This window comes from Anser brachyrhynchus (assembly GCF_964034855.1).
Source record: "Anser brachyrhynchus genome assembly, chromosome: 2".
Taxonomy (NCBI): domain Eukaryota; kingdom Metazoa; phylum Chordata; class Aves; order Anseriformes; family Anatidae; genus Anser; species Anser brachyrhynchus.
In genome coordinates, this window is record NC_137695.1 from 127,168,492 (window position 1) to 127,196,389 (window position 27,898).

At 42.6% G+C, this 27,898-nt stretch overlaps 2 protein-coding genes across 11 annotated transcripts in view; one reads left to right on the plus strand and one right to left on the minus strand.

The window, feature by feature from the left end:
* The window catches only part of EYA1 (EYA transcriptional coactivator and phosphatase 1), a 179,584-nt gene extending 159,297 nt beyond the window's left edge, over window positions 1–20,287 (minus strand). For all 10 annotated transcript variants that reach the window (XM_080579846.1, XM_080579855.1, XM_080579854.1 and 7 more), the window contains exon 1: window positions 7,150–20,287. The gene's annotated coding sequence lies outside the window, so the exon portion shown is untranslated. The remainder of the gene's footprint in view (window positions 1–7,149) is intronic.
* On the plus strand, window positions 474–23,520 carry LOC308190718 (uncharacterized protein; the record flags this gene model as incomplete). The annotated part of the gene is made up of 6 exons (XM_080582373.1): window positions 474–676; window positions 6,468–7,200; window positions 18,304–18,376; window positions 19,160–19,236; window positions 20,281–20,422; window positions 22,443–23,520. 6 exons carry the CDS (start codon window positions 474–476, stop codon window positions 22,448–22,450), a joined length of 1,236 nt encoding a protein of 411 aa, XP_080438499.1. The 3' UTR covers window positions 22,451–23,520.
* Window positions 23,521–27,898: the final 4,378 nt, after the last annotated feature.

Here is a 27,898-nt window from a genome sequence, read left to right on the forward strand (position 1 = left end):
TTTGGATTCCTAACAAATCTGAACATTCATTCTTGGGGAACAGGACCATTTCTGAACACCAATCTTATTTTCTTGTAACTATCTTTAGTGCTTAGATCTCATTTCTGAATGGTGAGGGTCAACTCAGTACTCATCACTTTTCATGTACAGCTACTGCTGTTGGCCCAAGGTCTATGCTCTCTACACATAATTTCATTTGTCTTTGTATTTTCTAGTGACTTGTCTCATAAGGTCCTTGCATAGTTCTTCACAGCCTGCTCTCACTGCTATTCACTTCAGTTGCTTAGGAATAATTTGCTAATTTAAATTGATAACCTGAAATATCTTCCATTCAAGTGGAAAACACCCAGAAAAAATGATTGTGCCTGATTAGCACAATTATTCAAACTAAGCTATTTGAAGAAAGTGGAATTAGAATAGTGTAAAATTTCTAGAAGAAATTTCTTCTATTCCAGAAGAAATAAGCAGACGAGATGCTGGCATGTTTATCAAAGAATGGGATTCTGACTGCTAATTTCAGCAAGCTCATGAAAGCTCTCTGGTCTCCTAAAGTTGGAAAAGACATGGTCAAACACAAAGAAACTGCTCCTGATGAAGAGAAAGAAACCCCCCAAAATAGTGACAAAAACTGCCAGAACATCAGAGAAGGGCAAAATGTGGGGGCAAAATTCCACAAGTGAGATTATTATTTTACCACTCTTTTTACAAGTTCTACAACTGAAATACAACTGGTTCAGCAAATGTATTGATAAAGTTTTAGTGCTGATTGCTTCATCTACAATGGCCAGGAATGGTTTAAATTGCCAAGAGGAATGAGGCCCTGGTGAATATGTGCATCAGGTATCAAAACGTGTGCCAACGATGGCAGGACTGCCTCGTGCATCTCCCTGGAAGAGGCACCAAACAGGCAGGCTGTGTTAGGAAGCTCCACAAAGAGCCAAAGTGGGAGAGACACATACATATATAATTTTAAAGCAAAAATGTTATTCTAAAAGTAGAGCTCTCCAAACATAGCAAAAGATCATATTTTTCATTGAATACTGAATACACATGAAAGTCTAGCTGTAAAACAATGTTAAAATTATACTGGCAACTTGCTTGCCAGATTTCTTTTTAATGACTTACAAAATTAATATGATGTTTAAACTACCCAGTGGGATCGACTTTATTTGTATCTGAAATGTAGTTTGAAACTGTTCAGCAAAGAAAAACACTAACAGTTTAGAGCGAGAAATAAAGAATATTCTTTTTAGGTGAAAACATAAGGGACACTTATGCTTTTAAAAATTGTTAAAATCACCATTTACAACCCAAATTCTGTCCCTCAAACTAGGATTAAATAACTTTGCTCTAAGCATCCATGGGATCTTACCAAAAATGACAAGAGCCCCTACTTTTCCTGGATTTTTCAATGTATTACTAATAAAGAGAACAAAAAGAGAATGCAACAGCCAATTCCTTAGCTTGTGAGTTTTTTGAGCAATTGAACCTTTTTCTGCATTTTATCTGTCAAATACACTAAAAAAAAAGCCAGTAGATCCACAGATTATCACTAACTATTAGACTAAGTATCATGGTTAATTAAGAATATGAAATACACACATGCTAAATGTTGAGCTACGAACCACAATATGCCACTGGAATACTTGCTTAAGTAAGGAAAGAAGTGCAAGATGCTTCACATACAAAGCTTACTTTCAACTTGTGTGGTTCTGTGCCGTGTTTCTAATGAGCAATAATTATATATGTACTTTAGGAAGCCTTTCTACACCTATTACAAATTTAGATTAAAGGTAGGGCATTACTTATTTTACACATGCTTTTAAAGTAGTTTGTAAAATATATGCAAGTCTATAAAAGTTTGTGTCCTAACAACAAACAACTGTACCACTACTGCACATCACAGTACAAACAAGTAAGGGTTTGCTAATTATAATTAACACAAATCACATGTAAAAGTTGTAAGGCTTACACAGAACAATTAAATGTAATTTTCCTCTAGTTGAAATTATGTTTTATTTTAATCTTTTTTTTTTAAACTTCTATTCATTTTTTTAAATAAATCAGATGAATTTGGGTTTGAAATCACAATAACCTACATTAAAGCCCAAGCTTCCACCGTTCTAGTAAAAGCATTTAAGCAAGAAACACTATCAGCATTACTTTCAGCAGTGAAAGCCACAGCAGAAAAAATATACCCAGAAAGCAGAAAAATATACCCAAATAGGATGGGTTAGAGAAAGCATGTCTTAGTGAGTCATGCTGGTTATGGAAAGCTAACACTCAACAAGAAAACTCACAGGCGAGGTAGCCGTGCCCCAGTCACTGCATGTCCCTGCACAGGGGACCCGAGCACAGGGCTGGAGCCAGATTGCTTCAGGGCTCACTCTGGCCTTGGGAGCAGCATAGATGCATGCGCGTGGTGCAGAGCCTGGGCTACCCAGCCCGCCCAAACCCCAGCTGCCTCCCCATGGGACCAACACCAGTGTCTCCCCATGCATGCCACTTCCAGCATCCACCCTGGACCAACAACAACTGAGATTCAGGTGAATGTAAGCATCAGTGGCCTTCCTTACGTCTTCATGAGTAAGGCTGAAGATGCTGCTGGTTTTTTACCTTCCTACATGCTCTGTATGATGAGAAATGTTCGCTGTCTCTCAAGGTCAAGACAAATGTTCATGGCTAAGTCACAACTTTCATGTACCGCAACAAGCATCTTATCTGCAATCTATGTAACAGATCAAATGCTAGAATTTATGTTTTCCAACTACAAATATTTCTACTTTATATTATGCAGTAAAGTTCTAGCTTTATTTGCAGTGGGTGTGAGTTTCACTAGTAGGTGGAAGAAGCCTATTTTCTCCATTTGGACTCACCTATGAAAATGGAAAATGGGAGACATTTTTCTATTTTATTTTATTTTTTTCTCTTTCGATCTCTGTGAAAGTCCAATTGAAAGTGAACGAACAGCCCAAAGCCTGTGAAAACCAGAAGGCTGTATCACTGAACTGTCAAAGTTGTCAACATGAGGTCCAGTAGGATATTTAAAGGCACCCTGGGAGGTTAAACATCCATAGCCATTTATCCCTATTTATTTATCTGAACTGCAAGCACCCTTATGAATGACATTAAGCACCCAGCTGTGCCTTTACTTACCTAAACACCTTTGGAAGCCTGACCCAAGGTGACCAGAAATACCAACAATCCACTAGCTAAAAAGTTATCTTTAGAACATTGGTGATGTTATATTTACCTAACAGAGATGCAAGCTGTCCTTCAGATTCTTCTGCTATGCCTTTTGGCTCTCGCCTCTCAGCAGGCAATCCCAGGGCTCTGCTCCATCCCCATCACATCTCTGCAGTCCCATCTGGGCTGTCCAGGCAGTGGCAGTGCCCGTTGTCCCTTGTCCAGAGCCACGAAGGAGCTGCCTGTGGGGTTGCCCTGCTCTGAGTGGGTACAGGGTGGAGGCACCGTCTGGGAGCTCTCTTCCCTGGCCAGCAGTCACTTCTTATGAAACTAAAACCTCACTAATAAATCTTTGCCAAATTTGGACAATTGGTGTGAATATTAGAGGGGAGGAGAAGGAAGTGATTGTGAGAGCATTTGTAGGACTCCCAGTTCCTTGGGAAACAATGCTTAAAAATATTTATAAATGATGGTTTGTACAACTTTGTCATATTTCTTGCTTGACAGATGACGTTCTGTTCCTCTGATTTCTGCCAAACTCTGTTTTCATGCAAATGCATTCAATAGATCATCATTTTTAACATAACAAAAACTGAAAACTTAAGGGTTAGGAACCTTGATAAATAGGTTCTGCTTACATAACTACACAACGATGCATTATGTGTTCTTGGTTATCACAAAATATACCAGGTTAGTCAAACGGCAGTATTTAGTTCCCACTTTCCACATTTCAAAACTGTTTTGGCCAACAAGAATTACCTTTATGTACACATGTGAAAAAATAAGAAAGTGAGAAACACAACTGAAGTTCTTCAAGACATTAAAATCAACCTGTCCTCTAGCAACAGCCACACTTATAACAAGTTTGCTTATCCTAATACTCTTGTAACCTTTTCTATCATCATAGTTCATGATAAAACTGCAGTTATTGTTATGTATCACTGGCTAAAGTAACACACTAAAAATGAAAAACATAGCAGGCGATAGATAGTTTTAATCCATATGACATTAGATGTACAATTTGTTATAAAATATGAATTAGTTTTATTTATCAAATAATGTTACAAATAAATTATTATAAATAGTATTTTGTAATAAAGGAGAAAGTAAAGAATGTATTCCATTAAAATCCTGAGCATAATGTTTCTCTTTCCTTTGAGAACTGTATAACCTAGAAGCTAAAAATAATAAATTTATCCACACGATACCATGCAATCCTCCTCAATATTTAGATGATAAAGAACTCAAGCCTGAGTAATTGCAAGTCAGAAACTTCAGGAATTAGGCCAACTGCCCTAAGTGTCAGTAGGTGTGACTTGCTATGGAAACAACATAGGAAGGACAGAAAAACAACTTAGAGTTGGAAAAGCTTTAAAAAGCATATGAAGTACCCTGCTGTGGCTTGCTTGATTTTAAGGACTTTACACACAATTTCCGTTCATGAGAATAAAAAGAGTTTTCTCACAGCTCACTTCATTATAAGGGTAGCTGCAAAAATGCAGACCCACCTCCCAGGCTGGGAGCTCACCCCAGTGATTTTTCTGGGATGCCCAGCACAGCAGGGCCCCACTGCCCATAGACCCCCTGGGCTCCGACAGGAATCATCCCACATGCCACAGGACAGCTCAAGAGCTTGCTGTCGCAACTCCAAATCTGGTCAAACATTGGTCTAAAGCCTTCTTCTTTATGAGATGGTGCTATCTTGGCCTGATTCATAGAAGTTAATGGTAAACTCATTGCTACTGTTTCCATGGTTGTGTGGTATGATTAGCACTTGGAGACAGAGTGAGAAGCGATGCTGTGTCACAAAGAGGTTAAAAAATGTAAAATGGCATTAAAAGCGTCTGGACATTTGAGAAATCATTATCAAGTGATGTTTGATATATTAGATTAAACATTGAAAGATAAAAAGAGTAGAGATGAAAGGAAGGAAAAACTCTAGCCTCTTACTCCAATTTAATCCCTTAATTTTATATCACTTTCCCTCCCTCTAAATCTAGAAGGAAAGGTTATTTTGAGCAATAATATTTATGGATTCTGTAATTAAGTAATTGAATGAAAGAAACAGAGAAAATAGCCTCAAATTCTCTAAATGCACAGGATGCAGGAGGCCCCAATTTCCGTCTGACTTGAAGAACTTTTCAAATGATCTTCAAAGATTTAAAAATTCTCCTGCCAGAGGAGCCCACCCCTCACCCAGCACCAAGCAACAGGAGTTGCAGCACAAGCAGGGTAGACCCATCAACAAGAAAGAGTGGCCTGCTTCCTCCTTTTTCTTTCTACTTTTTTATGACACAGTTTACATGCAGATACTGAAGGAAATTAGAAATGAAATGTCAGGCCTGGAAGAAATAACAGAGCTGTCAGGAACCAGTGACTTAGTTTTTGCTTAGAGGGCTTGTAAACATTTTTAGTGATTCTATTACAAATTCTGCAAAAGGGTACTGCCTGGGAGCTGAAGATGCTGAACCATTCATTAAGACTAATCCATACGTTTTGAAAGTTTGCTCAAGGGCACAGATACCTGCAGTTTACCTTACTCTGAAATCCATAGCAGAATGTTTCCAGGCTAGCACAAAGGTCTGGGGGTGTCCGGACTAGCGTTAAATAGGCCAGCTCCCTCTATGAGCTGTAGTCCTCAGTTAGGGACATTTCCTTCCGTCTCTTATTTTCTGGTGCAGACAACCTGCTCCATGGCTGCTCTGTGATCCTACAACTGCACTCATTGTGGTTCATGCTTACACAGCTCTTGGCAGAGAATGAACAGCTCTAATCTGGAAATTGTTTTGTAGGGACTTTCCACACACCACATTCTCTGTTTAGAAAAAAATAGGGGAATCAGTTCTCGCAGCACTGAATGACCAATTTCTCTCCTTATAGCCTTTTTTATTTATTTAAAAACACTATGGAAAGTGTGAGTATTCAAAGGTAGAGACTGCAATACTACCATTTGTAATGTCAGTGCTAGGTTAAAGGTTGGACCAGATGATCTTGGAGGTCTTTTCCAACCTGAATGATTCTATAGTTAAGTGATTCTAATGCATTTTATTAGAGCATGTGAGGTCATGAAAGTGTTTTGCTGCTAGAAACCAATGTGTGCTACTCTTCCCTTTGCAATTTAAATGCAACACTATGTTCCTCAGAGCCTTAATAAATAAATAAATAAATAAATATAAAACCCACCAAATTAACGTTAACCAAAACAATGTTATATTTTAATAATTGAAGAAAACGCTGGTATTTGACTTGGTGATAGAAGCACAGCCTATTCAATTCTAAAGTATTTTCAGTAAAAGTAATCCTCGACTCCTGAAACTAAGAACAGCCAAAAAGCACCTCGCAGCCAGCCGCATCCAAGCACCCTTCCGCAGGGGAGCAGAGGAGGGGGATGCCCGCGGTGCAGCCCCCGTCCCTGCCGCCTCTGCTCCTGAACGAGCCGCTGGGCGATGCGGGGACGGCAGCGAACTGGGGGAGCCCCCTCGCCCCTCCTCGCCCCCTTCCTCCCCCGGCCCACATGGGCGCGGGCAGCGGCCGCATAAGACCCCCGGGGACCCTGCCGAGCGCTCGGCCGTCGTGGCCCGGCACCGGCCGCCTCTCCCGGTCTGCCGGAGGAGGAGGAGGAGGAAGAGGAGGAGGAGGAGCCGTGGACACCTCCCCTGGCACTCGCCGCGCTCCGAGCCGGCAGGCCGGGGGACAGCGCGCAAGGCGGCCGTGCGAACCGCCCCGAAGCCCCCGCAGATTTCTTTGCCCGCAAACCCGCGTTCAGCGCAGCCGAGCCCCCCAGGACCCCCCAACCCGTCCTCCCCTTCCCACCGGGGCTCCCGCAGCTGCGCCCCTCCCCGCCTCCAGCCCTGCAGCGCTGCGCACCCGCGGAGCCCCCCGCGGCCCCCAGCACGGCTCGGCACGGCCCGGCACGGCTCGGCACGGCTCGGCACGGCTCGGCACGGCTCGGCACGCACTTACTCCGCGGGGCCTCCCGGGTGGAGGCTCGGGCCCGGCGGCTCCCCAGGCGCGGTAAGTGGCGAGGAGCCGCGCTGGGCGGGGAGGGGTTTCGCCGAGAAAACTTCCCCGGAGCCGAGCGGAGCGGTGCAGCTCGACTGCCCGCCTCCTCTTCTTCCTCCTCCTTCTCTTCCTTCTCCTCCTCCTCCTCCTCCCGCCGCCGCCGCCTCGCCCGGCGGCAGCACCGCGCCTGCCCGGCCGCGCCGCGCTGCCGCCGCTTTCCGTTCCCGGGGCTGCAAAAAAACAGCCGCTTTTTTTATTGTTATGAGTAGTGTTTTGAAAGGGAAGGTAGAGCGGAGGAAGGGAAGGATGGGCGCCGGAGGATCCCGGCTTCCCCCAGTGCCGTGGGTGCAGCCCCGCCGCGGTACCCGCAGCATCCCCGGCCGGTGAGGATGCACCGCTCTTGGGAAAGCCATCCCTGCCCCTGATGGAGAAGGCGAAGAGTGAGTCCGGGGAGCAAGGACAGCATGGGAAGAGTGGAGGAAGCCGTGCTGTGATGAACGTGGCACCTGACCCCTCGGACCTCGGGTTATCCCCAAATTCAGAGCTGGTGCGCAGCATCCCCTCCTCAGTACCTGCGAAGAGAGAAAGTATGGGGCTGATCCTCCGGGTCTTGTACTTCAGGTACGAAGTCAGTGCAAAGCAGTGGTGAAACATTATTTTTGCTTGTCCGTGCAGGGGGTATGAACTTAAAACTCAGCATGAAGCACTGGCATCTAAGTCTAAAGTTAATGAGTGCCCTCTTCCATTTGGCAGGTTGGTCCCTGAGGAAGGAGCTCAGCTGGTGATTTTTTAACGTGTACTATTAAAGACCAGCACTGCAGTCCAGGCCTCATTCTCCCTTTCTTCTTTCCTGAACCGGAAGGTGTGCTTCCCTAGACAAGCAAAATAACAACAACAACAGCAATAATAATAATAAAAAGTTGCCATTGCTTCAAGCTCTTTCAAATATTTCAAACATTTCCTTGTCTTCAGTACATACTCCTCAGCTACTTTTTTTTTCCAGATCTTCACAATCCATTTCTATGACAACTTCAGAAAGTACAAAACATCTCTCTGACTTTAGAGAAAGTGAGATCTCATCCCCACAAGCATTTATAATCTTCCTTAACCATTGGTACGCAAGCAATATCATTCAAATCAATAGAGTATCTAGCTGTTTGTCTTAAAGGATCCCAATCAATTGGAATCTATTCTTCCTTCTTAACGATATTATGGGATTTCCCCCACTTGTTTCTTCTCCAGTATAGCTATCCTGTAAACTAAAGGGTGAGGGTGAATTAAAATGACAAGTATGGGGCCATATACAAACACACTGACAAGCTGAGACAAAGTGCAGTTGTTTTTAAAAAAATAAATGAATACATTAGGCCATACTTTTGACTTATTAGATACTGGATATTTTTATGTGTATATATATTTATTTTTCATTAAACTATATCTAGGACAACACAATTTTAAGATATTAAACTGAGCTTACTGTAATTCACGTTAAATTCGGTAGTTGCACTCACATTGATCCATGACAATGGGATCACACTAAGAAATAACAGATCACACTACCTTTGGTGAACATTTTTATACTGCAGGGAAGCAGACCAAATTGTCCTAACATACCTGAGGGGAGAATGTGATCTACAGGTTGTAAAAATGGTGGTCTATAGACACACTTAAGAGAAGGTGATATGTCCACCTTCTCCCTTCTAGTGGAACATGAAATGGAAAAGAGCACATATACGTCCATAAAAATCTCTGGAAGCAAGAAGGACAACAGGACATCTGTAACATCCTGTCTCCTGGACTCATGGAATAGATGCCTGCAGCCTAAATTCTACATTGTATGGAGAAATTTCTTCAGAAATTCACAACCTTTGACTAAGCAGATGGTTGAATATCCACTCAGTGATATAGCCTTTCCTCACAGTCAGGAGTAGGGCATCTATCCAAATTCTCTCCTTTTTCGCCTAGAAGTCTTAGCTGCTACAAACTCAGAGATTCAGATTTCATTTACTAATTTTGATGAAGTAGTAGAGTATGCAACAACCCTACACGTGTCCAAAATACATAAGAAAGTCTTTGCCAGAGCACATCTAAGACCCCAAGGGATGCACTTACTTTAGTGTGGGAAACCTAAGAATAAAAAATGAACATGAGCTCCAGAGTGAGTATAAGTGTTACATAGACCTGTGAGGATGCTGGAAACACAGCCCCAGAGAGGACTATGCTCTCATGAGAGGTGTGAGCCTACTTATCAAAGTGAAAGTGTAGACCTCCTTCCTGTTGCCCTGGACAATATGATGGCAAGTGTTTTGGATCTCCTTAGATTTAACTTTACAGTATTTCTGTTGGCCTTCCCCTTCTGCAGGTTTGTCAGTTGTTCGTGTTGTAAGAAGAATCAAGTGAAACCTATATAATTTTTAAGCACTGAGTGAAAAATCAGCATAAATATCATTCACACTGGGTGACTGATAAACATGTCTTATAGATCAAAATGTTTAAATTTTGTTTAAAATAGCCCTCATATTGCCCTCGTACTTCCTAGAGTCCAGTCTCAGGAGTTGTCAAGCATCTGCTGTACCCACTGGAATAAAAACAAGTTATGCTCCCTCCCTTCCCAGGAGCTGTCATGTCATCTGCAGCAATTGGCCCCCTTATCTGTAGTAGAAACCTTTGAAATGTTAAGTGGCTCCTACAACCTATAGTTTATCTAAAAACAATTTGGGGCTTTCTTGTACAGCTAATGAATTTAAGTAGGAATAGTGAGAAAATTTATTCAGACTGACAACTCAGAGTCCTGCAATTCTGAATACCAGTGCCTTTGAGAGCTGACAGGAGCTCCAAGGTAAACGGTTCCTTTTCTGTTATTCTTTCACTCCTCAAAACAAGCACTTCTCCAGATCTGAGAGCTCCTGGCAGGTATGATGAACGGCAAATCCTAATGAAGGATCTGGTTTGGCTAGAAGTGTTAGGACTTAGCACACTGTACAAATTCTCATCTGAAATAAGAGTATCAGGAGCCAATTTCTTGAACATAATTTATTCCAGACACTAGCTGGAATAAACAGCATTCTGTAACCTCCTCAGATACTTTGCCAGTAGGAAGCTGTCTTTACACTTCTTTCAACTAAGTTAGTGATCCAAATACAAAATTCATCACTCAAGAACACAATGTGGTTTTACAGACTTGAGGATTTGAGTTCATTACCATAGACATGATTGTGCCCTATCTGTATGTTTTTCCTTCTGTGTCAGATCTACTGTAGCATGCTGCTAGCCTTGCCCTGAACAGTAAAAACAACAGCACTCAGCCCATCATGCGGTTTAACTTTCTAGAAGCAACTTGAGTGTATGCTCACTTTCTAAAATATTCATTGTTTTACTTAAGTGAACTTTCATGCTGGAAAGGGAGTATAAAAATGGAACCTCCTTAGTAAGTGTTTTATTGTCTGCCTCAGAGTCCTTTTGGTTTCTTCAGAAATAGAAAGGAAATTTTAATTCTTTTGCCCCTCACCCCCTGCACAATGTATGGGAATGAGCTAGATGTTGTCCCAGCATGGGCATTATGAACAAAAGTATTGCCATGAATGTAAACCTGATGACCAATGCAAGCAAGGACTAGTAAAACTGAACCTTTCAGTTCCAGAGTCAGATGTCATCTTCAGCTACACCTAGATGCAACTAAAAGCAAAGTCCAACACATGGAATTTTTATTAATAGAAGAAATACAGGTTTCAAAGAGAGAGTTTCTAATGAAACGTGGGAACCTTTCTGAGGCAGATGCTACTTTCTCTGAGTTCTGGTGAATTTCGAGCACTTTTTTTCAGAGTCTGTAAATTCATCTGCTTTCTAAGACCCAACAGTGTAAACACTCATGTTTGTAATTTTAGTGAAACCGCTTACGGACCTAGTTCTGAGTACATAGATTTACAGAAGTTCCTTCCATAAAATAACTGTCTAAAACCATATTATAGAGTAGATTATCAATGAAATCCTATTCTATTGCCTTTTATATTTTAAACTTTATGCTGATTTTTATTGTGTCTTTGCTCTTCCCGATGTTCATTAAGATCTTCAAGCTGACTACTGCATGTGAAATAGAATAATACCCTTAGCTTTCCTCCCTTTAAGAATGCGATCACAAAGTTCTTCAGCAGTAAAGGCCTGAAATTAGAAGCCTGTGTACACAACAAAGATACTGATGGGAGGCTGAACCATTCAGAGTGACAAGCCACTTGTTTAAGGTCATATTCTGCAAACATGGACTTGTGCATCAGTTTTGTGTGAGACTACTCGTGGAAGCAGTCTAGCACAGTGACTAAGGCAAATTTGGAACAGCAGTTTACCAAACACAGAAGTTCAATCAAAGGTGCCTTATCTGGAATCTTGGAAAACTTCTTTGTGCTTAATGTGCCTCATTTTCCTCAGAACATTATGGCTCCATTTAACTCCTAACAGTCCGAGAGGCTGGGCTGTGTAATTTAATCATCTTGTTTACGATTTAAGTCTTGCTTATCTGTCATTACTGTATCCTCAGAAAGATTATATATATCCTCAGGAAGAAAATTGTGTATATTCGAGAAAATTGTGTTTATAAAAGTATGTTCAAATGGTTTTATCATTTTGCCTGCGAAAGTCCTTGAAAACCTTAATTTACAGTGGAAGTATTTCTAGTAATGACCAGAAAATAAAAGAATAGTGTTATTTTAATGAATGAAAGGATATGAAGGCATTGAAGCACATTTCTGACAGATTAATAGGAAAAAAAAAAAAAAAGGAAAAGGAAAACAACACACTTCTTCAGGTGTGTGGGGGAAAATGTTTGAATTTAAGATTACCTTTTCAGAATTTGTTCAGGCCTCTTCTGAGCACACTTCTGGAGTTATTCCAGAAAGCGAATTAATAGTGAAGAAATTTAACGAAACGATGAATTTTTAAAAGTTAATATTATCCCATGATCCAACTGGAACCTGCAAGTGCACTAGGAACAAACCAGGGAAGAGGGAAAAAAAAAATCTGTGCTGGGCAAAAGAGCTCCCGGCAGAGTTCTTTTGTGTTTTTCGTTTGTTTGTTTGTTTGGGGGTGGAGGTGGGGGATGTTTTTCTTTTCTTTCCTTTTCTTTTTTCTTTTTTTTTCTTTTTTTTGGCACTCCGGACACGGGGACGGGGCGGGACCCGGAGGGATGCGCTGGGGACGGCCGCCACCTCCCTGCCTCTCGCCCGGGGCTCCTCCGCCTCACCCCGGCCGCGGAGCCGGGCTCGGGGGGCAGAGCTGGGGGTGGCAACCAGGCATTCCGGGAAATCATCCCTTTTCATACAACCCGGGCCGATCCCGTGGTCTGGCAGAGGTGATGTCCGGTAACACCTTGGGGGGGCTGCTCCTGGAGCACTACAATCAGTGGCTTCTTACGCCACAGAGAAAACTAGGAGATCAAATAGGGTAAATAAACAAACAAACAAAAACAACTACAAAAAAAAAAAAAAACACCTCTCCGACTGGAAACTGAGTCACTTCTCCTTCTCAGTAATGTCCCAGACACGAATATCTAATGTGCCCCTGATCCCTTTCGCTGTTTGCAGTGCGTGAGCGCAGCGATTGCCGATGGGCGCGTTCGGGCTTTGAAGTTACGGAAATTGTCTTCGGAGGCATTAGTCGGTATTTTAATAGCTCTCATTCTGGCTCGCTTGCTGCAGGATTTACAAAAGCCAAAAATTCAGCGCTCTTCCGGGGCATCTAAAACGTTAGGTCCGTCCTCCGAGAGGCAATTCAACGTAAGGCCAAGCGCGGAGAGACGAAATGAGTGCATATGTTCAAAATTACATTTTCGGCAGAAATTGAGATGCACCGGTCCGCGTTTAAATGCGAAGTGGGACAGCGGCGGGGGCGGGGGGGCTCGGTGTGCAGGAAACATCACTGGGAAACCTGGAATGTAACAGCGAGGATCAAAAGTTAATGGCCTATTTGATGTGAAAAGTGAGCCGGGGATGGCGGAGAGCGGGAGCGAAAAGAGCCGCTGGGACGCATGCAGGGCGCCCGCACCGCCGGACGATCCGCGCCCCGCGCAAGTAGCTAAACCAAAAATACAGCGCAGGTAGGAGCGCATCTAGGGCGGGTTAGCCTTTCGTCTGGTGAATTGAGCCCTCCCGGAGGGGCGGCAGGGCGGAGACCCGGCTCCGCGCATCTCCGCGCATCTCTCCGCGCCTTGTTCGGCCGCCCCCCGGCGTACCGCAGGGCGCTGCGCGGGCGCTGCGCGGGGAGGCGCAGCCAGCGCAAGGCGCGCAAGGGGCTGCGCGGCCCCGGGCGGGCAGCGGGTGCTGGAAGCATCCCCCCTGCATGCGCACCGCCTGTGCCAGCCCCTGCCAGCGCCTGCTGAAAACCCAGGGCTGTGTTTACGCGTAATTTAAGACAAGCGGGGAAACGCCGAGGAGGAGACCGTTTGCTGCGCCGCATCGCCAGGCCACGGCCGCAACTCGCCAAAACTGGGGGCACTGGATCGAGCCGTCTCCTTCCTGATTAAGCTAAGAAAAAAAATGTATATATATATATGTGTGTATATATATATATATATTCGTCACTGGTGCAATCAACATATTTCGGCCACGCCAGTGTGCTTAATCGCATTTTTCTAAAAATAACGTTCTCCCTTGTACCGTTTAATTTCTCCTGCGTTAGCATACGCTTTGAATTAAAACCGTTGACAAGATTGTAACGAAAATACTGATTGATGTAAACATGGCCTGAAACAAATCCACACCTGATTCTGTTTCTCTGACGATGATGATTAAAGCCAACCCCCGCCTTCCCCCGAGCCCGGCCAAGGTCTCCAGCTTCCAGAAAAACTCTTTGCCGAGGCGCAACGGTGGCAGGGAGCGAGCGCCCGGGGAGATGTGCAGAAGTGCAGCATTTGATGCGCCTGGGGGTCCCCGGGTAGATTTGGAGAGGCATTAAGTACAGTGAGGGCAGTCGTTTTCTCCCTCGTTGGTCTCATCCCATTCGGCTCCTGAGAGAAGTCTGCAGGCAGCCCATTGCCAGCGCTAGAATGAAAAGGCGAAGGAAAGCCAAAAATGCCTGTGGTCTCCCTAAACTACATTAAATCGCGGGGGTTTTATATTTAGGTGGATAATGAAGCGCGTAAAACGGTAGATAAAAATCAGTTGCTATGGACCGTCTAGGATTTCGTATGTTTTTATTAATTTTCATAGGAGATTTGAAGGTTTACGGGATTTCGGCGCTACAAGCGGGCGCTGTGGCTGAGCTCACCCGCGGAGGGATCAGCGGGGCCGGCGGGGAGCGCTCGGGGCGACCTTTTTGCAGCCTCTCTTCCACCAGCACGGTTCAGCCCGGGCCCTGGAGCACAGCTCCCTCCAGCTGCCCCCAGCCCCCAGCCCCTGCCGAGCGCGCAGCCACCGCGGGGCGCGGAGGTCGTGGGGAACATCCGCGGTGCGGAGCCCAGCGGCCCTTTCCCTCCTCGGAGGGGAGTCTGGCAACATGGGGCTTCCCCCTGGGGGTTGTGTTCTGTCGTTTTGTTAACGACACTGTGCGGTTTTTAAAATTGTTTTCTGAAAAAAAATCCCTATCATTGGAAATACACTAATTTTGGGGGGCTGAAAAGCCGCGTTCACAAGGGCTGGCTTTGCAGCTGAACACATGCTCGCAAGGGCGTCCGCCTAAGTCCCGAAGCAAAACCTAAAATCCCCGAGCGACCTCATCATAGGGGTATGGCGGGCCCCCCTGCCCTGTGTAGGGCTCCTCCAGCACTGTGCGGGCACAGACAGTGTGTGGCTGCACCCAGGGGCTCCTCTGCAAGCGGCGCTCCGGGCTGCGCGGGGTTGCGCGGGGCTGGCTCGCCCGAGGGGGCACGCAGGGGGCCGGCGGGGCGAGCAGGTGTTCCCGGCTCGCAGGAGCTACCGTGCCGGTGTGGCTGCGCGGGCTTCACCGGCCGTGGTTTTTTTTTTATATATATATATTTTTATTTTTTTTCCCGGGCATTTAGGGATGATTTAACTGATTTCCATGCGCCACAGAGAGCGGTTCAGCGCCTTACACTTTGCCCCGCGAGTTGCCTTCAGCTGCGCACCGCCCGCAGCCTGAATTCCTCTGCGCTGCTCTCCGGGCTGGTTCCCTCTCGTATCCCATTTTCCACGGGGAATTTATACACCCAGCCGCACACGCTGCTTTCCAGGCGGCCAATGAACGGGGTTTCGAAGCGGGTAGCCTCCTTTGTTTAACGAAGCGGCATCATTAGCTCCCCATTAGCTGGGGCAGCGTCACGGCTCACGTCATCAGCCCAAATCACTGCGTTCTCACTCTCGCTGCGCTGCTCCCCTAAGGAAGCTGCCGGCTTTCTTAGCCCGCCAGCGAGAGAACCCAAGCCGCACCGGAGTGTTTAATCCGGTCATATTTAATGTCACACCGCAGGCTGGCTGCGGAGAGACCTGCCGGATGAGCAAAGAGGGGTTTGGATCCAAAGCCGCCCTAAGGTGGCGGTTCGCAAGCAGCCCGGGTGGCTCCTAGGCTGCGATTCAGCTTTATCGCTTTATAGTAAATAATAGGAAGAATTTTAAGAGCAGACCCCATTCTTCCGCGCGTACGTTGTTTTCTATTGCATTCTGCTTCTTACAAAGGAAGAAGAGAAAAGGCAGTTTCTGTGTTAGGGTGTTAGAATGGTATCAAGTTATCATTTGCGGCAAGGACAGTGTAAAAGTTCAGGGAAGGGGGTTTTGCTTGCCAGACACTCAGAAGCGCGCAAAGAAAACCAAACCCAGCAACAATCAAAGCAACAACAAAAAAACCCTAACCAAACAAGCCCAAAACCCCAACAAACCAAACCAAACCAAAAACAAAGCAAAAAAGCAACAGCAACAATAAACCGCAGATACTAATAAACCTTAAAAAAAAAAAAAGTAGTTTAAGATCTATCTTAGAACACAGAAGCACTGTTACTGTGCATAGAAAGTTGAACTATCCTCGTCTTTCAGGCAACAACAAACGTTTCTGAATAAAATACGAGAGCCGGGAGAGAGAAGTGTGCTGAGACTGTGCTCGTCTGATATGCTTGTTCGCTTCTATGGCTAACTCTTCACGTGCGGGGTAACTAATATCCACCTCAAAATTGCCAAACAACACTCTCTCAGCTATGCAAGTAAAAGTACAGAACATGTTACTGCTGTAGTTTATGCCTAGTTTAGTCTCAAGGATCAGGGGGTGTTTTCTGATGGCCAGAATATGCAAAGCGGTGGATTTCTCCCTTCCCGACTCTGGTGACACCGACGTGTGACTTGAGTGTGTGCATGCCTGTGCACCATAGAATATGACGATGTGGAAAATGCATTATTTCCTGAAAGAGTAAACAATCATCTTGTTCAAATAATCCGGCTTGTGCTGTGTTTTGTGGGTGGAGGAGTGCTTACCTCAGGTCTACTCAGGTTTCCCAAGCATAACATGTCTGTAAACATTGCAAATCATCTTCGAAAAGTATTGGGTTGAATTCTGCAAATCTAGAAATAGACACATACTGTTTTTTTTTTTTTTAATAAAAAAAGATTAGAAGAACACGCCGTTAAAGAAAAATACAGTGAAGGGGAAAGTAAAGGAAGAGAAATTGAAATGGTGTTGGAAAAGTCTTGGCTCTGGTAGGCAAGGAAACACTCTATCTTCTTCCAGCATCACTTGATGAGACCATAAAGAGACCGATATTGTGCATTTTCTCAGAGTTTTCCAATATGCCACACACATATAACACTAGCAAGTTTCGACAGCTATTGCCAGTACTCGAGTTGGTTTCCCTCAAGTGAAGAAATGCATCTTTAAGTGGGAAATCTGCCATTGGCTAACCACAGTCAGAGATGTCTGCTGGGATAAACAATATTGTTAATTCATTCAAGCTCCATCTGTGGAAATGATAAAGTACAGCCATTATGGAAGACTGCAAGGTTAAATTAATTAGGTTCCTCCATTATGCTGCAGTCTTCTGAAGATGATTGCTATTTCCCTCTTAAATGCCATTATTCCTAGGTCTATCTAGCAGCTGATGCAATTAAAGTGAACATAATGTAAATTTAACAACACAAATAACACTTTCCTCCACGTATGCTTGAATGGCTCACGCAAGGGCTATATCGCAAGCTTCAGCTTCACTCAGTAAACATCTGATGTAACCTAAAAAAAAAAATCAAACAAACCAGTGTGTATTTGGATACTTTTCTTCTGCGAATTCTTGGATCAATACTTTTGTTTCATGTTTTCATGTTCTCAGTAATGTTAAGGGATCCAGTTACAAACTCTTGCCAGTAAGAAAGAAAATATGCCCCGCTGTGCACCCTCCTAAACACTTCTAAGAAATAGTGTTTTCTTTTCATTTGGAATGACAATTTTGTTTGCCCGATCTGCCCCGGCGAGGGAGACTATAGATTATGAACAGACACATTTAATTCCGCACCGCATCGCCGGCGGCTGCGCCCAGGCGTGCCCGGGGCTGACACGCGTCCTGCCGGCGCGGTGATGTGCGGGGCGGTGCGTAGCGGTGCGGGGCGGCCAGGAGGCAGCCGAGGGCATCCAACGGGGTCGGGGCCGTGGGGCTGCTTCCCCCCCTCCTTCTCTCCCTCCTCCGGGGATCCCGGGCAACCTCGTCCTCGTGCTGTGCTCCCACTTTTATTATTATTATTATTATTATTATTATTATTATTATTATTATTATTATTATTATTATTATTATTATTATTTACTATTATTTTAAGAAAGAAACGTGTTTTTCTCTAAATCTTTGCAATCCTTCACGGGTCATTATGGCTTAATGCAATTAACGTCACCTTTTGTAACCCAATAGCAAGTACTTCCAGGACAAATCTTTAAACAGATCGCTAATCGTAAAACAGGTTATGGTGTCTGGGACTCAAAAGGGAGCTATTTGCTAGTTGCTCGGATACTTTCAAGCTTCTCCTCCTCTCTTCCCCTCCCCCTTTTCTCTAGCTCTTGCATCTCGGGCTTACGTGGTTTGCTGAAGCGCTGCCTCATGTTACTCTTACACCCCGCAACCTCCACATTTTTTAATTATTATTATTATTATTATTTCCTGTTGCTAGAAAAAAACAGCGATGGGTTTTTATACTTTTCATGGTGCAGGCCGACGGGACCCCGTTCAAAAGCACAGGAGGAAAAAAAAAAAAAGTCGGCGAGGATGCTGGAGGTGGTGAGGGTGAGTACCCCGGGCAGGCACCGCGGGCGCGGAGGATGCGGCCGCGGCCCCCCAGCTCTGGGGCCCGAGGTGTGGCCGGGGCAGGAGCTGGGGGCGACCTCCAGGGGCCATCCATCAGCAGCAGCAGCGTCTCCCGCCCCTTCGCTAATTGCGTTGGCTTTTCTCCCAATTAGTGCCCGCGCATTTCCCCGCGTCCCCAGCGCGCACCTGGGGTGAAAACGGGGCAGGGAAGCCCTGTGCTGCGGGGGGTAAAAGGACAACAGTATAACGGGTCCCCACATCTACAGACTTTTTTTTTTTATTTTTTTTTTTTCCCTTCCCCCTTGTAAAGCTTTCTGCACAGTGAAGCAGGTTTGGCTGAGAAGTTTAAGTTTTATTGAACGCCGAAAGCCGTTTTCTGGCCTGCTGTTTGGTTCCTGCTGTGCAGTTTGGGAGGAAATCCAGGTGGGATATTTAAATCTGGTTCAAGTGTCACACAGATAATTTATAGGTCGGTCAAGGTAGAAGCAGATCCTTTCCCCCAAATTTAGGCTTATGCATATATTTCTGTAGGTCACCTCCATGCAACTGACACCGAAAGAGGCCCGGCTCAATGCTGCGGTACACAATACGCAACAAACGGAATGAAAAATTTGGAAATAAATCATACAGGAATTCGTGGTTCGGGGGAATGACATACCAGTACTTAAATTATTAGATTATGTTTGAATAGAATATCTACCCCACACCATCTCTGTACTTTAATTTTCCCGATTATGTGAATAAAATTGATCCTGATTTCAGTTTTACAGCTGAGTTTCAGTTTATGTTCTCAGTTAACCTTGAGGAATGACTGTCCCTTCGTGAACCTGACAATGAAGGTAAGTAAGTTGCACTGTCACCACGTAGTTGTGCATTATGCTACATTTTTGGAAGAAACCCTTAAAATCTGTCATCTCTTACTGTTTTGTGTTGGTCTTTTGTAGGTCGGGAACAAGAGGAAGCTGTAGGTAATTGTTATAAAGATGTATTTTCCAAAGAGGTTGTAACAAAGATCATATTTAAAAGGTCCTAATTCTATGGTATTGAGGGAAAAATAAAAGAATCACTGTACCTCATCTGTCTTTGGAGACATTCAAAGCAATCCTGCAGAATGCACAATGCATTCACCTTGTCTGGTTTAATAGAGGCAGAAAATGATTAGAGTGTGTTTTAATACTTGCTGTACAAGTGACGCAAGAAGCTAAGCCTCAGAACAGTTTAAATGTTGATATACCCAGCTTGAAAAAGCTTGTCAAATAAATCAAACCGTTCTGGGGGCAAACCCATGTTGTTTTTAAACCACAGAGTGGGGCAGTGGGCGTGGTTACTCACATGGTTGAATGGTGAATGTATAGATTTAAAATATATTTTGCCACACTGGTTTCCAGAGGATTGTTTTGGCCTCGTATTCCAGGACCATGAGCCAAAACTCTGGTCAATGTTTTGACAACAGAGCCAGGAAAAACAAAAAAGGCTTAGCCTGTGAAAAAGAAATGAAGATGTAGTGAAGGAAAACAGTAGTCTCTCTGCCACTGCCTTACTCAATCCATATGTGGACTTAAACACAGGAAATACCCACCATTCACCGCAATCAAGCCAGAGGCTTGTGCATCAGAAAGTGCCTTGTGGAACTAATTGGACTCTATTAAGATTGTCATTGACATAGGAAAGCATTTTGAAATTTTAAATCAGAACATTTAGAGAATATAGGAAAACGATAACCGCTGTAAGAGTGTTAATTTTTAAAAAATATGTTCACCACAGCACTAAAATTTTATGATGTGTTCTAGTGTGACTTTCTGCATAGATTAATTATAATTTTGTGATGTTTATGTTCTTAAACTCTTTATGCTTGCTTTTCATCTAAAATCTTTCTGTCACAGACAAAAATCATCAAGTATGTTCCAGCATCAAAGCAGGGTGGAAGAAAATCCAGACTTCACCAATTTAAAATGATAATCAACAAAGTGATGATGTCTTACATACCGACAAAGTTTGCGGAGGAAACAGAGCTACAAATAATAGGTCCTGAAATGATTTTTTTTTTTTTTTCATTTTATAGACTTGAGTGAAAACAACATTTGTCCTTGCCAACAAGTATTTGGCGAAGTGTTTCTTTTAGCACATTCCTGCCAGATATCTCCTTGGGAGGTTTTGGTGATGTTTTTCTTGGCTGCAGTTTTTTATTATTATTATTATTTATTTTGTTTGTTTGTTTAGTTGTTTTTGTTGTTGTTTTTTATTACTTTTTTTTTTTTTTTACTATACCATTGCATTTAGATTTTTAGCATAGTGAGGCACAATTAAACATGAAAAAACTATGTTGTGTTTGCCAATTAAATTCAATCTCTAGGCAATTTCCACTGAATTCACAATCCTGTGAACTCTTACTCTCTTTGCCTGTTTGATTTTTTCTTCCTCCTGCTTTGTGACAAATTAGTGGGACCACTTTTGCTTAAAACGGCACAGGATCTTTAGTATGCTGCTGAACAGTGAGTCAAATCTCTTAGCCTTCTTGATAGATGGAGAAGTGTTTGAGGAGGTGACATGTTTTCCCCAATTTTTAAGTCACCAAATAGCACTGTTGTAGAGCTGTGTAAAAAAAATATCAGTTCCTCCACATCAGCAACACAGGGTACTGTGGCAGGACTAGGGACACAGATGTCAAGTGTCTTGTCTGCTCTCTGTACCTCAGGTAATATATTTATTTATTTATTTTCATTATTTTCATTCAGTTTGCCTTTTTGATCCTTTTTTTTTTTTTAAATTATCCAAATGGTACTTTATCCAGATTTCATGAAAAATTCCTATTCATAAATCTTTACCTTTGAAAGACTTGTAAAAGCAAACATGTTCACATAGAGCAGGAGCTGCAGTTGTAGTTTCCATGCGTTGAAACTCAGCTGACTGATATTTGGAATACAGGTAGCAGAACCTCTTCTCCCGATGCTGCATGTTCAAGCCTTATGTTCATCGGCAGAGATTTTAACACATTGTCTATGTAAAATATAACAACAGTGGAAAATTCGTCTATTTTGGCATTTCTAGCAAATGAAAAACCCAATTTTCATAGCCTGGTCGACAGCCTGGGATGAGACTTGGGGCTCCTGAGGGTCACCACCTGATTTTCTCTGTTATCTGCTACCAGTATGATAAAGCCATGGCAGAGCACCCCAGCTCTTCCTCCAGAGCCAGTCCCTGGATGACCACCACCTAATGCCAATGATCAGTTCTTCTAGCTCAGGCAGCAGCCTTATCCTGATGTTTTGTAACTTTTGCAGATTTGACTTCAGGACTTGTGACACCATTCCATGCATTTTATGTGGTCTGTTGAGGGAAAGAGCGGGGAGAAAGTCTGTGTGTAAATACATAAAATGTGATGACTTTACAGGCATGACTTAAGTCTGATTGTAATGTAAACAAAGCTGATTATTGTGTTGGTAGATGTCTACAAAGTGTATTTGGAGTACAATAGCACATATGATATATTCAGAAAGCAATTGAATATATGATAAATTAAGAACAGACAAAACAGTTATTTCACTATGAAGTTGTTCATTCTCTACACATGTGATTCTTAAATTTTTCTGAACGTGAAACTGTATATGTAAAAAGCTGATCGGAACAAAACACTCAGCCCTATCCATGTATCCACCCACATTCCTGTGGGGGGAAAAAAAAGGAAGAAAAGAAAAAGTTGGCTTCTTGCGACCTGGACTATTGACAGATGCACCGTCATTAATTTTTAAAAATAAGAACAAGGGGCTATAGACACTAAGATCTTATCTGGAGATTTTGTATTGCTGGCTTTGGAGTGAAAGAACATAAAATTCACCCCAAAGGTCAATATAATTGGACTTCTAAGTTATCCATATTTTCTCTGATGAAGTGAACATTAGACTGAAGTGCGTTGGAGGCAGAGAAATTTGAGTTTTGGCTTTTTCAGTGACTTTGTCGATTAATTTCCTTGGCCATTACCCATTACAGTACTCTGCAAAGGCAGTGTTTACACCAACCCATTTTCTTTTGCTTTCTTTCTCCATAGATGCCTAAACATATAAAATGGTGCCATTCTTTAAGGAAACAATAAGAGAACAGAACAGAAGAGATATACCAAACAGACAAAGAAAGAAAAGAAAAAAGGTGGGGGGGAAAAGAGGAAAAGCAGAGATAAATGTGTCTGTGTATAAACATACTTCCTTTGAGTGACACTTGATGAAAATTATACATTGCAACATAAATAACAGTAAAGCCTTTGCGAGGTCCATCTGCATCTCAGCCACTACTGATCTGGTGTCTTGCACCCTCAGTAGCATTTGATCGGATTCCATGGAGATAGGCACGGAAACCATTTGTAATTGAGATTTGTAATTAAGATGCAGTCATCCAAATTGAAACCGGTATGAAAATATGAACTTGAAAATAATAACTGGTATTTATCCATGACATCAGGTTACCAAAAGCAGTAAGCAGTCCAGGGGCTGTCCTGGACCTACTGTATCTTGATTTTGGCATTGGCACGTAGGACTCAAATTTCTTTCCACTCCCCGAGTACTGTCAGTTATGCCTGTGGACCAGCCTTCTGAGTCCAGTTACTTCAAAGAATGTTTTTTAACTCCTCAAAATTATAAACATCTTTACCAATGAACAGTGTGAAGACAACGGCACAGACTATTCAAAACATTCCCTTTAGTTTGCTAACACATAGCAATAGTTGTTGGACCTAGAGTATAAATTAGATAAGACTAGTGAAGACAGTAGGATTTTTCTTATGGGCCATTGCAGAGTTCTCAAAATAACCATGTAATCAAGAATTAAGTCCAAATCAGTTAAGCTGTCTTGGGAAACATACTACTGCTGATAAGTGATAGATCCTCAGCTGATGTAAACAGATGTAATTCTATTGATGTACTCCTCACACAGCTGTGGATTTATCTCCATATTAATCTACACGGTGGAAAGTTTTCTTACCCCCCACTGGCCAAATGACTCCCCAGTGTGTTGTCTGTCCTTCTGGGAGATCAAAAATGCAGAGCTGAAAGTGTGTGTATTCTGAATTGAAGAAAATGCAGCTGTCAGCATATATGAAAGCGTATTACTGGATCAAAATAAAAAATAACCAATTTATGTCTGCTACTCTGTGTCTTTACTGAACAACAACGACAAAATGGTATTATTTTACATATTACATTTTCTAATATTCCAGGATGAGGGGTCTGGAAAAATCCAAATGGTATTTTTAGCCCTGTTTTCTCTCTCACTCTCTCTTTCCCCCAGTTCTCCCTCCCCACAAAAAACAAAAACAAAAACAGAACAGAACAAAACAAAACAAAACAAAACAACAAAAAAAAACCACGAGCCAATTTCAACCACATCTGAGAGAGGAGGAGATTTCCCAAACATTGTTAAGTTCCAAAAACTGCCATGAAAATCTGTGGTTGGATGGAGGAGAAGAAACATATTTGTTCCTCCAGGTAACCTGGCCCTTGTTCGGCCAGCTTTGCTTCTGCTTGTCAGTGGCCAGATGCACGATGAATGCTCCTTGACACGTTGTCCAGCTAATCAGTAAACCCATAGCTTTGGGCTGGCCTCAGGCTATGTTCCCTCTTGCCAAAAGGGATTATAATGTAGGAATGTGAGAGATGGATAGGGTTAATGCAGCAGTAATGTATAGAGGTTATGAGACAAACATGCATGGGGATCAGGCTCTGTTAGCTACTCACAGAACAGCTTTTTTTTTTTTTTTAAATATGTCTAAGGCAGTTATTACATTTTTTTTACATGTTGAGTCTATAATCCTTGGATAATTTATCACTTTCAATAAATAGTAGTAGTTGATCTTCATGCTATGGTTCTTTCAATGAAGGCATTTAATTGAAACAGAATCTGTGGTATTTCCACACCAATGCATATATCAGCTTCTTTTTAAGGGCAAAACATTAAACTTATGTTTAAAAATATCTTTTACTGCAGAGTGCATGTGTTAGTTTTACAACTCTTTCTACTATTTTGCACGTGTTATTATTCATTGTTTAAATTAATAACCTCTCGATATACACACCTTTTTAATTAGACTGAAAAGGTTTTAGAAAATAACCCATTAAAAAAAAAAAGACTAAAAAGAGAAAAAAAAAAGAATCCCAATAGACATACAGGGTTAAGCTTGTAACATGTCTTTACCTGTAGCTTTTGCTTTCAGCATAAGAAATCTAGAACTGTTTTGGGAGACGTGACGGTGGATCACTGCCCTGTTGGGGGGTTGGACTCCTTAGGTCCCCTCTGTAAACCAGGGAGAGAAAAAGTGTCTTCCAGAGGGAAGCCAAGGAAAGGATCTTGTGCTTGCAGCCCTGAACTGTCTAGAGCAATCTGTCTTGTTTTGCTGACTGTGGGAAACTGGAGAGACCGAAGCCCTACTCAGACACTACATTCAAATGCCTTCAGATGGATGGTGTAAATAGCTTAAGTGATGAAGGAGCTTGTTCAGAGCATCCTTAGCACTAGATCAACAGCCACAACAATGTAAGAAGAGGTGTCTTTTCCCCACAGGGAGGGCCAAAATAATTTTTAATTTTTCTCTTAAGGAACATGGTTAGGACCCTCAGCTGCACAACAGCTGAGCACTATGGCATCGCTTCTCCATGGAGCCCATGCCAGAGGGGCAGAGGTGGAATGACCACTTGCAGAACAGACAGAGTGATTCCATCAAGGTCTCTGTCATTTTCTGTCTCTTTGCTGCCTGATTCAGGGACTACCCTTTGGCTGGTCTTTCCCTGCACCAGCTTTACTGCAGTGCTTTCATGGAGACAATCACCACTTTCTCCAAGAGGATTTCTCCTGCTGCTTCTCCATCAATTCTCTTCTGTGTTCACTTGCTTTTTTGGACAACTGAATTAGTTCCACTTCTGACCTCTTAATGCTTCTGGAGCTGCCCTGTACTTTCCTTCCTACATTCTCTGCTCCTTTTATTACCTTTCCTCTCTCTGCCTTTCAGAGCTTTCATAGTCTTCTTAAGGCTTTCTTCTTTCATTGTTCTCTTTCTGCTTTTCCATCTCATCCCTTGGCAAACTAGCTCCTTCTTGTGGCCTTTTTTTTTTTTTTTTACCATCTCTGTGAGGGTGGCTACCAAGTTTAAGTTTCTGTTCCTGACAACGTCCTTCTTTTTTGCCTCTGGGATTCTCAGATTTCAACCCTCAAGTTAACCCAGTGTGCAGTTGCCAACATTTTCTGGCTAGGTCTCTTCACAGTTTTCTCACTATTCAAGTGAAAGAAGAAGAAAAAGAGGCATACCTTGGTTCTCTTTTCTCAAGAATATGAGGGGGATGTTTCTATTTCTGGTGGCATACCAGGTAATAAAGATAAACCTTGCTTTATCCTGAAGTGCAGACTAGACTGAATATATTTATATGTAGCTGCTATGGTGATATTTACAACAAATCATTATCATGCACATGGAATAATCTGTCAAATATGCAGGGATTTAAATATTTTACCACTAAAAATTGCCTGTGCTTTTCTTAGTTTTATGTTGAAATTTCCACATAGTTCTTAAAACAACACTTTCTCTTCCAATATATATTTTCCAAAGCTGTATTATTGTAAATTGCTATAAATGATCATCATTTGTGTGGGAGAGAAGGATGGCAACAGGAATGCTCATTCCACCCAGACAGTCTTTGTTTGAACTGGCAGAAGACAATCAAGATCCTTCTGCCTTCAGTATTGCACAGGATAGAATAGAGAGGTAAAAAAAAAATAAAAATTAAAAAAATAATAATAATAACAAAACAAAACAAAACCAAACAAAACTAAAACCAAACAAATAAAAAACCCCAACAACTTACCAGTGGTAACCTGGCTCTAAGTGAAGAGATTTGCAAGACTGAAATCAGGAAGGTGACTCCTCTCCAGAGAATAACTGAGAATAATTCCATCCAGTTTCATAGATAGTGATGAGCCATGGACAGGTTGGATAGGTCAATGTCAGGAAAAAGGAGAGACACTTGGAGGGTACAAGCAGATATCATGGATCAAACAGTTGTCTTTGCTGCCGATGATGGGAACTGTCTACTGGATCCTAAATGAAACAGCTGCATTTATTTCTATGGTATGCTGGACACCGAACTAGATAATGGAAGCTGTCCTTCTAATGTGAAAGAGTATGAGTTTCTACACAAAGATCATACTAATTTATAGGTCTGCTGACCTTTTGCTACAGTATCAATTCCTGGATGTGTATAGCCAAATGAGAGAGTGATGGGATGCCACACACCAGGCCTGTTTGTGGTGCAGGGAAGAAGACCAAAGAAACAAAAGATGACAAATCCAGCCACATATGAAGAGGAGGAAGAGGACAAAATTAGAGTACCCACTTTACTGTCATTAAGGTACAGACAGAAGTATATTACTTTTTATGTTGTATTAATTCTTTGGACTAATACCAGAAACACCACTTCTTTTGTCTGAATTGAAAGCTCTTATTTTCAACTGCCAAAAATCCAAGATTTTCTATTAAAAATCCCAGAGAATTAAAAACAATAAATGTTCTGTTGCCTCAGATCCACTGGTGGAGAGCTGACATGCAAAAGTCTTCCTTTCTTTTCAGTAAGGATTTCTGCAATGTTTGTCTCCCATTAGGGAGGTCAGTAAAACTGAAAACATAAGACATGCTTCATACTTTTGTTTCAAATATGAATATTAGGCATATTTATTGTCTTCTGGAAAATCTTGAAATATGTGATGGGCTAAATTCTGGCTTAGGAATTCTGCACCTAACGCGACAACGTAGAATTTGATTTTGTGGTTGTTTCGTATAGCCCAAAGTCTACCTTTCTGCACATCCTACGTGAAGCAGACCCAAGGGCAACAGGAACACAGGATGGACAGAGGACCGTGGTTTTGCAATATGTACACACTGCCACTACATTTAGCCAGGGTCGCTGAACACAATGACTTCATGCATGCTGGCGTGCCTGAAGCGTGACCTCAGCTCACTTTGGCTTCAGTTCGTGTTGAAGGTTCTTAGCAGGTGCTGGCAGCTCCATGGATGTGACACAACATATATAGCTCACTTTTCATCCAAGATCTAGGATCAGTTTCATGCTGACCCTGCAAATTACATTTGCACTATGCAGAGTTTGTCCTGTTGTTGTAGCTTGGATGATCTAAGTTTACAACCAAGTCAAGGCTTGTAAGGAGAGGTGGTGTCTTTCACTAGACATAACTGGAGCAACAAAACACAAAAGCAACCCAGGAGCTTCCAGGAACAAAGGTCTGCTTGGTGCCTCCCTGATTGAAAACCAGAAATGTTGAAGGTCCTGTGTCACTCTCCAGAGATGTACCATTGCTTGCGAGTTTGTCATTATACATATCTTTATTTTATTATTATTTTTTTTTCCATTCTTTCTTTCCATGCATTTTTAATAGGTATTTCCCCATGAAGGACGTTCACAAGAAAATGACACCTTTTATTTTTATTTTTTTTCTTCAACTGAAATTTCACCT